The following is an 18,810-nucleotide window of genomic DNA, read 5'->3' on the forward strand; positions in this document are numbered from 1 at the left end:
GCAATTCTCTATTCCTATGGTACTTGTAGTGATTGGTGTCCCCTTGAAAGGACTGAAAGTTGCAGGGGTGGTGATTCCAAATATCCCTACTTACCTCACCAGATTGGACAATGCAAAAGCTAGATAGGGCACAGAAAATAAGATGAATGATAGAATATTGTTGGAAAATTAAACAGGATCTGATGCAAATTTCACCAATTCTAAAGGTTGGATCTCTATGAAGATAGATAAACAGAGCTCCTGGTACCTGAGTCCAGCTATGACATAGAAAATTAATTATTTTGTGTTCTAATTAGTGCAGCTCCACTTGAATTTGTCAGAATGCCTTTTTAAAGATATTTTGAAAGACCTAAATAAATAGATATCAATTTTTCTTAAATTGGCCTACCCATTCAATGAAATTCCAATCAAAATTGCTTGTTTGAATGTATATTTATATAGAATACAAGTTGATTTTAACAGAAGAAATTGCCAAAATATCTAAAGTTGCCTGGAGATTAAATAGCCCTACTAGTATTGAGATATTTCAAAGGGAAGTAATTAAGATTTATGACTCTAGCACATGGATGAGTAACTGAACTAAAGCAACAGAACAGCAATAGAGAAATAGACATATCCATATGTGGAAACGTGATCTGCAACCAAGAAGGCACTACAGATCAGTGAGTGAAAGATGAACTTAATATGTAGCAGACATGGCTTATTTATATAAAAAAAATAAGAATCTGAGTTTATTTTTTAAGTGTGTAAAGAATGAGATAAGAATACTTTACACCCATACTCATACATACAATATACCTGATGCATCTACATATAAAGAACATAATCTTAATTATTTTAAAAGGAAATATAGGGAAAAACCCCTTTCATCCTAGTGTAAAGAAAAGTTAAATAAGATGAAACTTGCAAACCATATACTAAATAATAAATTAATTCAAATATATTAAAATTAAGTTTTAGTACATATAACTTATAAAGGTGAAGTGTCTGTTTCAATCAGAACTTATATTCAATAAATACAACTAACAAAGATATTTTAAAAATCATATATAAGGATTCTTACAAAGCCATAAGAAGAAAAAACATTAAAGAGCAGATGCTGACTCAGCAAGATGGCAGAATAGGAATAGCTCAGGTATGCAGCTCCCAGACAGATGAACGCAGAAGGCAGGTGATTTCTGCATTTCCAACTGAGGTACCCAGTTCATCTCCCTGGTACTGGTTAGACAGTGGGTACAGCCCACGGAGGGCAAGCAGATGCGGGGTGGGGCACTGCCTCACCTGGGAAGTGCAAGGGGTCAGGGGCCTCCCTCCCCTAACCAAGGGAAGCCCAGAGGGACCTTGCTGTGAGGGACGGTGCTATCTGGCACAGATACTACGTTTTTCTCACGGTCATTGAAACCCACAGACCAGGAGGTTCCCTCAGGTGTCTACACTACAAGGGCATTGGGTTTCAAGCAAAAAACTGGGTGGCCGTTTGGGCAGACATTGAGCTAGCTGCAGGAGTTGTTTTTTTTTTTTTTTTTCGTATCCCAGTGGCACCTGAAACACCAGCAAGACAGAACCCTTCACTCCCATGGAAAGGGGGCTGAAGCCAGGGAGCCAAGTGGTCTTGCTCAGCAGATCCCACCCCCACAGAGCCCAGCAACCTAAGATCCACTGGCTTGAAATTCTCACTGTCACAACAGTCTGAAGTCCACCTGGGATGCTGGAGCTTAGTTGAGGGAGGGGCGTCTGCCATTATTGAGGTTTGAGTAGGGAGTTTTCCCCTCACAGTGTGAACAAAGCCGCCAGGAAGTTCAGACTGGGGTGGGGGGCGCCCACCACAGCGCCTCAAAGCCACCGTAGCCAGACTGCCTCTCTAGATACCTCCTCTCTGGGCAGGGCATCTCTGAAAGAAAGGCAGCAGCCCCACTCAGGGGCTTATAGATAATACTCCCATCTCCCTGGGACAGAGCACCTGAGGGAAGGGGCGGCTGTTGGCACAGCCTTAGCAGACTTAAACGTTCCTGCTTGCCAGCTCTGAAGAGAGCAGTGGATCACCCAGTACAGTGCTCAAGCTCTGCTAAGGGACAGACTGCCTCAAGTGGGTCCAGGGCTCCCATATCTCCTGACTGGGAGACAACTCCCAGCAGTGGTCGACAGACACCTCACACAGGAGAGCTCTGGTTGGCCTCTGGCAGGTGCTCCTCTGGGATGAAGTTCCAGAGGAAGGAGCAGGCAACAATATTTGCCTTTCTGCAGCCTCCACTTGTGATACCCAGGCAAACAGGGTCCGGAGTGGACCTCCAGCAAACTCCAGCAGACCTGCAGAAGAGGGCCTGACTGTTAGAAGGACATCTAACAGACAGAAAGCAATAGCATCAACATCAACAGAAAAGACGAACACGTGAAAACTCCCTCCGAAGGTTACCAACAGCAAAGACCAAAAGTAGACAAATCCACAAAGATGTGGAAAAATCAGTGCAAAAAGGCTGAAAATTTTAAAAACCAGAATGCCTGTTCTTCTCCAAAGGATGGAAATTTCTCACCAGCAAGGGAACAAAACTGGATGGAGAATGAGTTTGACAAATTGACAAAAGTAGGCTTTAGAAGGTGGGTAATAACAAACTCCTCTGAGCGAAAAAAGCATGTTCTAACCCAATGCAAGGAAGCTAAGAACCTTGATAAAATGTTAGAGGAATTGCTAACTAGAATAACCAGTATAGAGAAGAACATAAATGACCTGATGGAGCTGAAAACCACAGCACAAGAACTTTGTGAAGCACACACAAGTATCAATAGCTGAATAGATTAAGTGGAAGAAAGGATATCAGAGATTGAAGATCAACTTAGTGAAATAAAGCAAGAAGACAAGATTAGAGAAAAAAGAATGAAAAGGAACAAACAAAGTCTCCAAGAAATATGGGACTATGTGAAAAGACTAAACCTACATTTGATTGGCGTACCTGAAAGTGACAGGGAGAATGGAACCAAATTGGAAAACACACTTCAGGATATCATCTAGGAGAACTTCCCCACCTAGCAAGACAGGCCAACATTCAAATTCAGGAAATACAGAGAACACCACAAAGATACTCCTCAAGAAAAGCAACCCCAAGGCACATAATCGTCAGGTTCACCAAGGTTGAAATGAAGGAAAAAATGTTAAGGGCAGCCAGAGAGAAAGTTCGGGTTATCTACAAAGGGAAGCCCGTCAGACTAACAGCAGATCTTTCTGCAGAAAACCCACAAGCCAGAAGAGAGTGCAGACCAATATTTAACATTCTTAAAGAAAAGAATTTTCAACCCAGAATTTCATATCCAGCCAAACTAAGATTCACAAGTGAAGGAGAAATAAAATCCATTACAGCCAAGAAAATGCTGGGGGATTTTGTCACCACCAAGCCTGCCTTACAACAGCTCCTGAAGGAGGCACTAAACATGAAAGGAAAAACGGGTAACAGCCTCTGCAAAAACAAGCCAAAATGTAAAGACCATTGACACTATGAAGAAACTGCATCAACTAATGGGCAAAATAACCAGCTAGCATCATAATGACAGGATCAAATTAAACACATAACAAAATTAACTTTAAATGTAAATGGGCTAAATGCCCCAGTTAAAAGGCACAGACTGGCAAATTGTATAAAGAGTCAAGAACCATCAGTGTGCTGTATTCACGAGATGCATCTCATATGCAAAGACACATATAAGCTCAAAATAAAGGGATGGAAGAATATTTACCAACAAATGGAAAGCAAAAAAAAAAAAAAAAGAGAAATCAGGTGTTGCAATCCTAGTCTCTGACAAAACAGACATTAACCAACAAAAATCAAAAAGACAAAGAAGGGCATTATATAATGGTAAAGGGATCAAGGCAACAAGAAGAGCTAACTATCCCAAATATATATGCATACAATACAGGAGCACCCAGATTCATAAAGCAAGTACTTAGAGATCTACAAAGAGACTTAGACTCCAACACAATAATAGTGAGAGACTTTAACACCCCACTGTCAATATTAGACAGATCAATGAGACAGAAAATTAACAAGGACATTCAGGACTTGAATGCAACTCTGGACCAAGTGGACCTAATAGACATCTACAGAACTCTCGACCCCAAATCAACAGAATATACATTCTTCTTAGCACCACATAGCATTTATTCTAAAATCAACCACATAATTGAAAGTAAAACACTCCTCAGCAAATGCAAAAGAATGGAAATCATAACAAACAGTCTCTCAGACCACAGTGCAACAAACTAGAACTCAGGATTAAGAAACTCACTCAAAACGACACAACTACATGGAAACTGAATAACCTCCTCCTGAATGACTACTGGGTAAATAACAAAATCAGGCAAGAGAAAGAAATAAAGGGTATTCAAATAGGAAGAGAGAAAGTCAGGTTATCTCTGTTTGCAAATGACATGATTGTATATTTAGAAAACCCCATCGTCTCAGCCCAAAAACTCCTTAAGCTGATGAGCAACTTCAGCAAAATCTCAGGATACTAAATCCATGTGCAAAAGTCACAAGCATTCCTATTATAATAGACATTAATAGACAAACATTAATAGACAGAGAACCAAATCATGAGTAAACTCTCATTCATAATTGCTAAAAAGAGAATAAAATACCTAGGAATACAACTTACAAGAGACTGATGAACCTCTTCAAGGGGAACTACAAATCTCTGCTCAAGGAAATAAGAAAGGAGACAAAAAAATGAAAAAACATTCCATGCTCATGGATAGGAAGAATCAATATTGTGAAAATGGCCACACTGCCCAAAGTAATTTACAGATTCAATGCTATTCCCATCAAGCTACCATTGAATCTCTTCACACTATTAGAAAAAAAAACTACTTTAAATTTCGTATGGAACCAAAAAAGAGCCCATATACCCAAGACAATCCTAAGCAAAGGATCAAAGCTGGAGGCACCATGCTACCTGACTTCAAACTATACTATAAGGATACAGTAACCAAAACAGCATGGTGCTGGTACCAAAACAGATATATAGACCAATGGAACAGAACAGAAGCCTCAGAAATAACGTCACACATCTACAACCATCTGATCTTTGACAAAGCTGACAAAAACAAGCAATGGGGAAAAGATTCCCTATTTAATAAATGGTGTTGGGAAAACTGGCTAGCCATATTCAGAACTCTGAAAATGGACCCCTTGCTTACACATTATACAAAAATTAACTCAAGATGGATTAAAGATTAAAATGTAAGATCTAAAATCATAAAAACTCTAGAAGAAAACCTAGGCAATATCATTCAGGACATAGGCATGGGCAAAGACTTCATGACTAAAACACCAAAAGCAATGGCAACAAAAGCCAAAATTGGCAAATGGGATCGAATTAAACAAAAGAGCTTCTGCACAGCAAAAGAAACTATCATCAGAGTGAACAGGCAACCTGCAGAATGGGAGAAAATTTTGCAATATATCCATCTGAGAAACGGCTAATATACAGAATCTACAAGGAACTTAAACAAATTTACAAGAAAAAAACAAACAATCCCATCAAAAAGTGGGCGAAGGATATGAACAGACACTTTTCAAAAGAAGACATTCATGCAGGCAACAAATATATGAAAAAAAGCTCATCATCACTGGTCATTAGAGAAATACAAATCAAAACCACAATGAGATGCCATCTCATGCCAGTTAGAATGGCGATCATTAAAAAGTCAGGAAACAACAGATGCTAGAGAGATGCAGAGAAAATGTGGAGAAATAGGAATGCTTTTACACTGTTGGTGGGAGTGTATATTAGTTCAACCATTGTGAAAGACAGTGTGGTGATTCCTCAAGGATCTAGAACTAGAAATACCATTTGAGCCAGTAATATAATTACTGGGCATATACCCAAAGGATTATAAATCATTCTACTATAAAGACACATGCACACGTATGTTTATTGCAGCACTATTAATAATAGCTAAGACTTGGAACCAACCAAAATGCCCATCAGTGTTATACTGGAAAAAAAAAATGTGACACATATACACCATGAAATACTATGCAGCTATAAAAAAGAATGAGTTCCTGTTCTTTGCAGGGACATGGATGAAGCTGGAAACCATCATTCTTCGCAAACTAACACAAGAACAGAAAACCAAACACTGCATGTTCTCACTTATAAGTGGGAGTTGCCCAATGAGAACACATGGACACAGGGAGGGGAACATCACATACTGGGGCCTGTCAGGGGTTGGGGGGCAAGGGGAGGGATAACATTAGGAGAAATACCTATGTAGTTGAGTAAATATATGTATATATATATATATATATGCAGATGCCATAATTAGGCATTTCTAAAAAGGCAAAATTAATCATCTCAAAATGTACATAAAATTGTTAAACTTCATATTATTATAAGAATGCAGGGAGACTACAATAAGATATAACTTTACACACAGCCTAAAATGGAACATTCTGAAAATGCCAATAAAAACATTTATTCCCTGCTAAGAATACAAAAATTATATTTTTCAAAAGAAATGAGAAAAATATAAATGTGATTTAGCAAATGTGACCATGTTTACCCAATGGTTCAACAATTCTACTTCTATGTATGTAACCTCGGACATACTAGTACTTGTGTATTTAGAGAAATATTTGAAAACTTTAATATCATTGTAGGTAAGACAAAAGAAGCAAATAGTCCAAATATCTATAACCAGTAGAATGATAAATGTTGGTATATATTTAATATTAAATATTGTATAAAAGTTAAAAATGAGCAACAGATACATGCATCAACAGGAATTACAAAATATTATGTTCAACAACAATTTCGGGGGACTCTACACAATATTGTTTTGCTTATATTAACATGGAAACTAAACAGCATTTTGTTCAGGCACACATACAAATAGCACTATAAACTAACAGCAAGATTGGTAAATAAAAATTTGAGATTTTTGACATAAGTGATTGGATGGGACAAATGAGGATGTCCTGGTACAAGCACAAATGTATCAGTGGTGATCAGCTGCCTTAGTTACATAATGAGCACATGTGTGCTCACTTTATTACATGTTGAATTACACATATCAAATAATTAATTTAATAAAAAGTAGCTTCTCACCTGTTTGTCAGATCCACACATGTTCCATTATTTTTGCAAGGTTCAGAGGAACATTCATTAATTTCAATTTCACACAGAGATCCAGAAAACCCAGGTCTGCAAATACACCTTTTAAACAAAAAATTTAGTAACTCCATTAGTATAGATGTATAAAATCAATGCTTCAACTAATTGTAGCATGGCAAGTTTTTAATAATTATAATTGGTGCTTAATTCACCAATTAAAATTCTATACCTGTATACATCTAGACAAATAAACATGTATCTAGATACTCTTTAAGTTTTCTGTACCTGAAATTGTTGACCATATCTTCACAGTCACCATAATCCTGGCAGGAAAGGAAGAGGCACTCTTTCACATCAATTTCACAGTTTTTACCTTCAAATTCTGCAAAGAGTATGAGATGAGTATGGATGAGCAATCCTTGTTATAGAGTAAAAAAATCAGAATCAGTGGTAGTCTAAAGAATACGCTCATAATGGAGGTTAAAAAAGGAAAAAGAAAATAATTAATCTCAAGCTTCTCATAAAACTCCATTTCACATAATGTGTGCATAAAAACATGCCAGTTTCTAGATTAATGAGTTTAAATGAAATACTCAAGGGAGGAATACTCCACTAAATCCCCTGAGAAGGTAGAGATGTTGCTAATGTTGCTGTTGTTTTAAGGTATTTAAATGTTTGAACAAGAAGAATTGAAATGATCTGGAAAGCAAATGAATTAATGTGATGACCAATCTTAAAGTAAAATTGAGCTTCAATGATCAAATTTATTCAAGGCAGTTAGCAGATGAAGCAAATTATTTAATTGCTTTTTATATCCAAGTGATTCAAAGAAAACAAATTATTTTGATTCATAGCTACATAATCAGTCATCCATTTAAACACATGCCAGTTATATTAAAAAAAAGAACATGAAAGAAAATTATACAGGCTGATAAACAAGACAGTTGCAATTATTTCAACATATTTGTGTCAGAAAAAACCTGCATGATATCACTTTTTAAAATACAATGAAATATATTAATATTTATAATAAACAGTTAAACAATTCTATGGTTATATATTAACTAAGTATAATAAAATATATGTGTAAAACCATTTTTCTTGTTAATATTTTTTCTGTACTAGTTCAAATATGTAAGAAACAAGATTTCGCTTTATTTTGCTTTTTCAGTGATATTACCAAGCACTAAATAAGTGCAGCCACATTATACAATATTCTAAATGTCAGTATGCAATCAGGCTAATTTAGTTTGAGGAACAAAGAGTCATTCAGGTTACTTTAAGACAACTGTATTCATTGTTTGCATACACATAGACTGGAATTGGAACTAAGAAGCATTTAAAGGGAAGCATAGTCTAGCTACCCAGGAATAGCTGTCTGCCTTTTATAGTACATGTCCTTTATCCTTCTCATATCACTTTTTCTTCTCTTTCTATCACAAATATCTCAGCATGTTCAGTTTCAAATCACTTGTAATGTTGGCATGCGAGTGATATAGCACAGCTTTCTTGGTCTCTATGTCTATATTATGACATTTCAGCTTCAGCACCTACTGTTCAATGAAAAATTCCCTCGGTATTTTCTCACTCAGATTCCCACGATAGAACACGGAATTGACTGACCTATTTCATCTTTTCATATCATACCATGCCACAGTCAATGCCATTCTCTGTGGTGTCTACCATTGGATCAAACCGCAAACCTGCCTCCCGTTGCAATTTAACAGGGAGCTTGGTGTTACACCTTATAAAATCTGGCTGCCTCTTTGGTAGTATATAATATGGAAAACTAAAAGTTACTTAATCCAAAAGAAAACAGAAAAAGAAACAAAGGACAGATACAACAAATAGAAAACAAATAGCTAGAAGGTGTATTTACAGCCACACATATCAAAAGTTATATTAAATATGATTTTTAAAAACGCCAATTTAAAGGTAGAGGCAGACTAAATAACAGAAGAAACTACAAGATATCTAAAAGAAATGTATTTAAAACATAACAACAATGATAGGTTAACATTTAAAAGATGGAATGATCACACACTATGAAACACTAATTGTAAGTAAGCTACCATACTTATGTGGCTAGCAGACCAGGTAGTCTTCAGGACAAGCAATACTTTTTTTTTATTATACTTTAAGTTTTAGGGTACATGTGCACATTGTGCAGGTTAGTTACATATGTATACGTGTGCCATGCTAGTGCGCTGCACCCACTAACTCGTCATCTAGCATTAGGTATATCTCCCATTGCTACCCCTCCCTCCTCCCCCTACCCCACCACAGTCCCCAGAGTGTGATATTCCCCTTCCTGTGTCCATGTGATCTCATTGTTCAATTCCCACCTATGAGTGAGAATATGCGGTGTTTGGTTTTTTGTTCTTGCGATAGTTTACTGAGAATGATGGTTTCCAATTTCATCCATGTCCCTACAAAGGACATGAACTCATCATTTTTTTATGGCTGCATAGTATTCCATGGTGTATATGTGTCACATTTTCTTAATCCAGTCTATCATTGTTGGACATTTGGGTTGGTTCCAAGTCTTTGCTATTGTGAATAATGCCGCAATAAACATACGTGTGCATGTGTCTTTACAGCAGCATGATTTATAGTCATTTGGGTATATACCCAGTAATGGGATGGCTGGGTCAAATGGTATTTCTAGTTCTAGATCCCTGAGGAATCGCCACACTGACTTCCACAATGGTTGAACTAGTTTACAGTCCCACCAACAGTGTAAAAGTGTTCCTATTTCTCCACATCCTCTCCAGCACCTGTTGTTTGCTGACTTTTTAATGATTGCCATTCTAACTGGTGTGAGATGATATCTCATAGTGGTTTTGATTTGCATTTCTCTGATGGCCAGTGATGATGAGCATTTTTTCATGTATTTTTTGGCTGCATAAATGTCTTCTTTTGAGAAGTGTCTGTTCATGTCCTTTGCCCACTTTTTGATGGGGTTGTATGTTTTTTTCTTGTAAATTTGTTTGAATTCTTTGTAGATTCTGGATATTAGCTCTTTGTCAGATGAGTAGGTTGCGAAAATTTTCTCCCATGTTGTAGGTTGCCTGTTCACTCTGATGGTAGTTTCTTTTGCTGTGCAGAAGCTCTTTAGTTTAATGAGATCCCATTTGTCAATTTTGGCTTTTGTTGCCATTGCTTTTGGTGTTTTGGACATGAAGTCCTTGCCCACGCCTATGTCCTGAATGGTAATGCCTAGGTTTTCTTCTAGGGTTTTTATGGTTTTAGGTCTAACGTTTAAATCTTTAATCCATCTTGAATTGATTTTTGTATAAGGTGTAAGGAAGGGATCCAGTTTCAGCTTTCTACATATGGCTAGCCAGTTTTCCCAGCACCATTTATTAAATAGGGAATCCTTTCCCCATTGCTTGTTTTTCTCAGGTTTGTCAAAGATCCGATAGTTGTAGGTATGTGGCGTTATTTCCGAGGGCTCTGTTCTGTTCCATTGATCTATATCTCTGTTTTGGTACCAGTACCATGCTGTTTTGGTTACTGTATCCTTGTAGTATAGTTTGAAGTCAGGTAGTGTGATGCCTCCAGCACAGCTGAATTCTAACAGAGGTACAAGGAGGAACTGGTACCATTCCTTCTGAAACTATTCCAATCAATAGAAAAAGAGGGAATCCTCCCTAACTCATTTTATGAGGCCAGCATCATTCTGATACCAAAGCTGGGCAGAGACACAACCAAAAAAGAGAATTTTAGACCAATATCCTTGATGAACATTGATGCAAAAATCCTCAATAAAATACTGGCAAACCAAATCCAGCAGCACATCAAAAAGTTTATCCACCATGATCAAGTGGGCTTCATCCCTGGGATGCAAGGCTGGTTCAATATATGCAAATCAATAAATGTAATCCAGCATATAAACAGAGCCAAAGACAAAAACCACATGATTATCTCAATAGACGCAGAAAAAGCCTTTGACAAAATTCAACAACACTTCATGCTAAAAACTCTCAATAAATTAGGTATTGATGGGACGTATTTCAAAATAATAAGAGCTATCTATGACAAACCCACAGCCAATATCATAGTGAATGGGCAAAAACTGGAAGCATTCCCATTGAAAACTGGCACAAGACAGGGATGCCCTCTCTCACCGCTCCTATTCAACATAGTGTTGGAAGTTCTGGCCAGGGCAATCAGGCAGGAGAAGGAAATAAAGGGTATTCAATTAGGAAAAGAGGAAGTCAAATTGTCCCTGTTTGCAGACGACATGATTGTTTATCTAGAAAACCCCATCGTCTCAGCCCAAAATCTCCTTAAGCTGATAAGCAATTTCAGCAAAGTCTCAGGATACAAAATCAATGTACAAAAATCACAAGCATTCTTATACACCAACAACAGACAAACAGAGAGCCAAATCATGAGTGAACTCCCATTCACAATTGCTTCAAAGAGAATAAAATACCTAGGAATCCAACTTACAAGGGATGTGAAGGACCTCTTCAAGGAGAACTACAAACCACTGCTCAAGGAAATAAAAGAGGATACAAACAAATGGAAGAAGATTCCATGCTCATGGGTAGGAAGAATCAATATCGTGAAAATGGCCATACTGCCCAAGGTAATTTACAGATTCAATGCCATCCCCATCAAGCTACCAATGACTTTCTTCACAGAATTGGAAAAAACTACTTTAAAGTTCATATGGAACCAAAAAAGAGCCCGCATCGCCAAGTCAATCCTAAGCCAAAAGGACAAGCAATATTTTTAATTTGCCTTATTTTTCTTACTCAATTCTCAGAGCCTGCAAATGAATCTCTGAAGTTACATTTTTGTAATTCGTTCATACGCTAGGTGTTGTATCCTCAGCTTTAGGAACAAAATTAAAATGAATTCCTTCCAAGTTATTATGGCTCTCCTCATTTTAGGTGAGCAAGTTGTAATTGTTCCAACATGCTTCATCATTCTTCAATCGCCATTGCTGTTTTCTATATTTAGGTTGTAAATGCCATAGTACAGATATAAACAACTTAGATTCTATTTTCAAAAGATGTTTAATTCTTTAAGTATTTGTTTGAGGTTAGATTTTTCACAAGTTAAAAATTGAGAAAGTTGAGTGCATTTCACCATTTCTACTTTAAGTCTGGTTAGTTTTCTCTGGGAGGCAGGGCATTTTGACACTAAAATGATTCTTAGAAATGTTCTTTTGAGGCAGTGGAACTCAGGGGCACTGACTGGCTATAAAGAAGCACCAGTGAGCCTCCATGATTTCAGCTGTGCTGATGAATCAGAACACTCAGGGCCCAGGACCTTGGGTAGCTCACAGGATAACCTTGTTTCCTGTGATTTTGTCATATTTATTAAGTTTGACATTTCTAAGATGGAGTTTTGTTACCAGCTAGCAACATATGTCAATGGGTTGAGGAAATGAGATTGCCAAAATGCAGCAGACATTGGGAGAAAACATAACATGTGGATTGCATTCAATATAAAGCAAAGCTTTGCTGAGATAGCCTATGTTTTGGGGATTTTAAGAGCGAAGTATGCATACAGTCACTTGCTGCATAACAACATTTTGGTCAATGACAGACCACATTTCTAATGACAATGATCTATAAATATTATAATGGACCTATAAATGCAGTAGGCTATCTCATCTAGGTTTGTGTTAGGGCACTATGTTGTTCACACAACAAAATTGCCTAGTGATATATTTCTCAGGATATATCCCCATTTTTAAGCAATACATGACTGTATACTTAATCCCAAACTACATATTCTATAATCCTTAGTGTTAGAAGTTGATATTCATTTCTGTGAAAGGTACTTGTTTTGAATATATGAAGTTACAGGTAAGAAACTGCCCAAACAGAAAGTTTATTATTACTAATTTTATGCTGTTCCCCTGTTCTTTACTCCTACTCAGAACTATTCAGTTGGCCGTACTTTGTTAACTGCAGGGAGGATCTTTACATGCATAAAAGTGAAGCTTCTTAAATGAATACTGTCTTGATCCTTTTCTTACACTGTCTCGTCCGTGTATGGCTATAACAAATACACACGAATGGTCACTAAATGATATTTTTATACTTCTGCACTCGTTCCTCCAAAATACACAAAATTGATTTTTAAAGCCTACTGCTCAAATTTAAGATCTAAATCAGTCTGGATTGTAGGTATTATTTTTTAAATCACTTAATATTTTCTCTTTTCTAACAAATTCAGCCTTTTTGCACTTTATGCTCTAGAAGGTAATGTATGGAACAGAGTACAATAATGAAATTTTCATAAAAATCATTTTACATAGCATTTTATCATTCATGACTATATTTTAACAATCTCCACTTCAGAATTCGTATTAGCTGGAGTAATTTGAAATGAATGTAAATAGGGAAAAAAACTAGTGTATACCATAGCATGAATTCACACAAGGTAGTTAAAAATCATATATTTTTAAATAAAAACTCAAACACTTAAAAATGTTTTTCTTTCAAAAGTATTAAATGTATTATTTCTATTTATTCTTAATTAAATAATCTAATTTCTCTGGATTTAAAAGCTTGATAAAAAGAAAACAAAAAAAAATCTCAGAAGTTTTTCTTAGCAAGTCAGATTTTTTTAAAAAAATATTATTTTATTTAAAAATATTTGTATTCAAATATTAACATTTTCTAAAATAATGAACCAATATAAGAAATTCTTTAAATTTAACTTTAAAAACTATGAAATATGAATATACAGAACTAATATTTCCAATAGTCTCTAATAAGATTTTTAACATCTATTTTTAAAGTGAACTTAAAAAAAAGAAGAGCTAATATTTTAGAATGTAATAAATATTTAACATGTTTTATGTTTAATTATGTATGTATTTTCTTTAAGGAATTTTCTAAATTCAAATTTCTACAGCTATTAACCTTAATAGGTATGTGCTACAACATGGGTACATGTTTTTAATTGTCAACAGGAGTAATTTCTAATTTATACAAACTATTTTGTCAAATGACACATTTATTTGGTGTTTGTACTTGTATACCTTGGCTAGTGTGGAATTAACATAATGATAGTTTATATACTGGAGTAATAGACACATTTAAATGCAACTACTTGTCTCCCGTGATACTGCAATTCCATCAAGCGTAGGATCCCAATTATAAATCAATAGCACATGTAAATGATCTGATTCTGCTCTCACTACAGCTCCTTGCAAGGCATCTTTGCCACATTTTAATCCTGTCATTAAGGAAACTTCTGTTCCTTTCACCTTGAAGACATACAAAGTAGCTATTTTAGAAACTAAGCTCTTTACATTAAATTAAGAAGTATTTGATAGGGTAATTTTTTGCCTATAAACTGAGAAAGTGGAGTAATTCAAAGTAGAAAGATAAAGAACCATTCATAAAAAGAACATTAGAAAATAAATTATTTAATTCTTGACATATATTTCTAGGCTAGACACACACATGCTAACATAATAATTCTACTGTATGCTACAAACACACACATTCTCATGCATTTCATTTGAAGTCGTCTTTACCTTCTTAATCTTCGTGTGGTTTTGTGGTATTTATTATTATTATTTTTTATTATTAGAGACAAGGTCCTGCTCTGTTGCCCAAGCTGAAATGCAGTGGTGTGATCATAGCTCATTGTAACCTTAAACTCCTTTGCTCTAGTGATCTCTCCTGCTTTAGCCTCCTGAGCAGTTAGGACTGCAGGCATGAACCACCACGCACTGCTAATTTTTTTAGAATTTTTTTTGTAGAGATATTATGTTGACCAAGCTGGTCTGGAGCTATTGGCCTCAAGCAATCCTCCTGCCTTAGTCTCCCAAAGTGCTGTGATTACAAGTGTGAGCTATTGTGCCTGGCCCTCAAGTGATATATTTTATATTTGATTTCTACCAGCTTGAAGTTGAAACCAGTTTATTCAACCTTTCCCACTTAATTAACTCTTTGCCTTCACTATATGTTTTAGCCATTACTCTAATGGCCATAAACATATAAATAAAAACATGAACTTAGTTAAGAAGTGAGATATATTGGTAACCGAGCTGAGAGGGATACCAGACAGTTCACAAAATTGAAGAAAGAACTGTAAGTTCTGCCAGGATTCCTTCCCCAAACACTTCTATCCTACTATATACAGATCATCTCCACATGAAGAGAACATGGTAGTTGTCTGTACTGACTGAAAACATCTGGCAGAAAGAGAAGGCCTCTTCTCTCAGCATCAACTCTAAAGAAGGGGTCTGAATGCCAATATTCCACTCACATGCATGCCCAGACTTGGGTAAATCATAGTTACCATGGGAATGGAATTTACTATGTGTCTTAGCTTGGGTTGTTCCAAAAATAAAAAAAAAAAAAGTCTGAGATAATGATTTTCTCACAAGTAGTTTATTTGAGAGGTGATCCCAGATCCCAGGAATTATTGCAACGGAGTGGAAAATAAAGCAGGGAAGACCGTGGTTTAATGAGCACATAATTGTGGGCAACTGAGGCTTCATATGCTGGAGACTCTTATAAATCATGCGAAACATAACTAAAAGTTGTCAACAGAAATGAGAAAGCAGTGTTATGTATCCACAACTTGTCATCCCTTGTGCATATTTCTGGCATAAATGTGGAAGTGATGCAGGATTTTTCTCAGCCCGTTTGGCAGACTCGTGGGAGGGGTGCCCCATCTACTTGGTCCATTATGCTCAAGCTTTTGGGGGAGGGAGCACATATGCCAGCAAGTGCAGGACCTGGCTGGCCACTCCAGGTGCCGAAACAGGAGCAAGCTCCACACGGGCCCCCAGCCTGACCAGGTGTGTTGCCTTGGCGGGAACATGGTGGAACCCAGGTCAGGGTGCCTGTGACACTGAAGCCCCAGAGGGGATTTTGCAGTGCTCCTTTAGTTCCACCATTCACAGACAGCAGTGTGTTAGCAGCTCAGTTGGTGCCTTTCCTCGTCACATGGGGTGGCTGCCCTCCGCCGGGGAGGGCAAAGGGCTGGTTGGACAGCCTTTCTGGGTACCCACACTCAGTGGGTCCCAAGCTCTTGTCCAGTGTCCAAGAAGAATGAGGTCATGCAGATGATTGAAGGGTGGTGAAGGTGGAGAATTTTATTGAGTGATGAAAACAGGTCTCAGAGGAGAGGGGAGCTGGAGAGGGTACAGGAAGGACAGGTCGTCTTCCTGTACAACCTGAAGTCAGGCTGTCTCTTCCCCAAAGTCAGGCCATCTCATCTTCTACTGACTGAGTCTGGGGTTTCTATAGACACAGGATGGGGAGTGCTTGCTGATTGGTTTGTGAGTGTGCAAAAGTTAAAGTGAAGACAAGACTCAAAGGTGGGTACAACAGTGTGGAAAACCAATTAGGAGAGGGCAGGTATATGTAAAATAGGTGAAGGGTGGGGATCAATCAGAGGAAAGCGCACCAAACAGGAAGACAAGTTCTCAATCCTGTCTGACAATTTAACTTATAGCTTGGCTTTCAAGCTTTAAACTGTCATTGGCTTGGCGGTGATGTTTCACCGGGTACCCACCCTTATCTGTCTAGGCATTTGGCTGCCTCCTGTCACTATCAAAAGCTTTTACTGCATTGTACTTTAATGGTTAACTAACTGATATGTCTCTCCCTTAAACTTTAAATTCCTTGAGGGCATATCTTCACCATGTTTAATTTTTCCAGAACCTATCTCAAGACTTGACACATCATAGGAAATCAATATGTTTGTTGAATCAGTTAATATTTTTAAAAAATCTAGAACACTAACAACATGCAGTTACAAGATAGATATGTATTTGTGTATGGAGTAGAGTTTATAGAGGCAAAAAAAGTTGGTTACAATAAAATAAGTTTCTAGGTGTGTAAATTCATTACATACTAAATAATCAAAGCTAACACTATTGAGGTGTCAAAAATAAAACCCATTTGTTTATAGAAATCTCATAAAATGTGCCTTCCTGTGTGTTATTTTTCTATTTATTAAAGCTAATTTCTTACAGATATTGTGCCTATTTTCTTACAGATATTGTGCCAAACTAATAAGATTTTATATAAAATAACCATATTGAATTATTACTGTCACATGCTCTTTTGCCTCCTCATTTTCCTGTAGAAAATGTTCATTATTCATAGAGACCCAATTAACCACCGCAGTTTTAGTCAGAAGACAGAAGCTTTGCCCTTTATTTATCTCACAAAGCAGGATCACAATAGTTGTGGTGCTTAACTATACCTATAATTTTTTAAGTAGCTTACTTTGCTAAAAGGATTAGATTATTTTTACTATATATATATTTTTTACTATATATATATATTTTGACTATATATTTCAATCACACTAACCAAAATAGCTTACCTGCTAAGCATGCAGTCTGATGTAAACCCAAAAGTATCAGTTATTCTACTTGCTGGTCCTTCAGAGTGAATTTGAATGTCATTTCTAATATAGTTTTCTAACATACAGTCGCATTGTTACTCTGGCTGAAATTTTACCTATACTCATATTTATCTAGTGAGAGACCCTACAGACTGACTAAAAACTGTGAAAACAAATTCAGAAATACATACACTGAATCCTTAGCCTAAAGCCTTAAATTTCTACTCTTACGACCTGTCCTATTTTAGTCAATTGACAAACATCAACAACTTCCAAAGAGATCCAGTGGAGCTTCCAAATCATATCTGTAGATGTTAAGTCTTGGAATTCTTTGTAGTTCTAAATGTTGATACTTGTGAGAATTAAATTTGATAAAATATTTTCTTTTAAAAACAATATACTGGCTTTGACATAGAACCTATTTTAAATAAAGCTATTAAAGTAACCCAGTCAAAGCTTCTAAAATGTTGCATAGTCAACTTTTGAATTTTCTGAGGTGGTTTTTAAAAGCAATGTTACAGCCTTTAATTTTTCATCTGCTACAGAACTTAAAACTACTAAAGACACGTTATTACAGTATTCAGATCTGATTTACAGAAACATACTCCACAATTAGGTTTAGAAAAACATAGATGCAAATTAGTTAAAAAATGATGTGCACTTCAAGTATCTCTTTGTACTGAATCACAATCACAAAGGAATAAACACATAATTCATGGTGTTTACCTGCCACTCTAGCCAAAGCTCTGATTTGGCTTACGTACAATAATAAAATACTAAGGGGAAATAAGATTTCATTTATTTAATAATAGTGAAATCTAAATTCTCCCCATGACATCTTTGTCAATGTTCAATGGGACAGCAGATATCATTACTAATTCAATATATGACTAGAGGGTTTTAAAATGTTTCCAAACTTTCTTTCCCTAACCCCGTAGCAGGAAAGAAATATCACTATATTTTATAAATTTATTAAATGCACTTATAAATAGCAAAAGAATTTGTAAAATATTAAGGTTTGAAAACAATGCCCACTTTGCAGAAAATTATCTCTGGTGAAAACAAAGGAAGTTTGTCTAAAGTGAATAAATATACTATGGCCTCCTCAATAAATATTTATATTCTGAGATTTTTTTTCTATTTTACTTAGCCTACTTATACTCTCAGAAATAATAACATGTTTCTTACATTCTTAGAAATGTAAGTAGGCTAAGTAAAATATTCTACGTAGTAGAATGTTTAGAATTGTTCTACTAAATAAATTAGCTTCACTGATATTGAATAATTTTCAACAAGTTTCACTCTCAGTGCTTGCTAAAAGGAAAACTATTTACTTGTTTGAATTATGTTCTTCATAAT

The 18,810-nt window shown here is 36.2% G+C and overlaps 1 protein-coding gene across 1 annotated transcript in view; it reads right to left on the reverse strand.

Annotated features, from left to right (window-relative positions):
- The window catches only part of LOC100609532 (protein eyes shut homolog), a 2,075,858-nt gene that overhangs the window by 1,179,765 nt on the left and 877,283 nt on the right, over window positions 1-18,810 (reverse strand). Inside the window, exons 19-20 of the mRNA XM_063813139.1 lie at window positions 7,390-7,486; window positions 7,099-7,206 (exon numbers count right to left, since the gene is read on the reverse strand). Coding sequence (XP_063669209.1) covers window positions 7,099-7,206; window positions 7,390-7,486 — 205 coding nt within the window. The remainder of the gene's footprint in view (window positions 1-7,098; window positions 7,207-7,389; window positions 7,487-18,810) is intronic.

Source organism: Pan troglodytes, chromosome 5, assembly GCF_028858775.2.
Source record: "Pan troglodytes isolate AG18354 chromosome 5, NHGRI_mPanTro3-v2.0_pri, whole genome shotgun sequence".
NCBI classification, from domain to species: Eukaryota; Metazoa; Chordata; class Mammalia; order Primates; family Hominidae; genus Pan; species Pan troglodytes.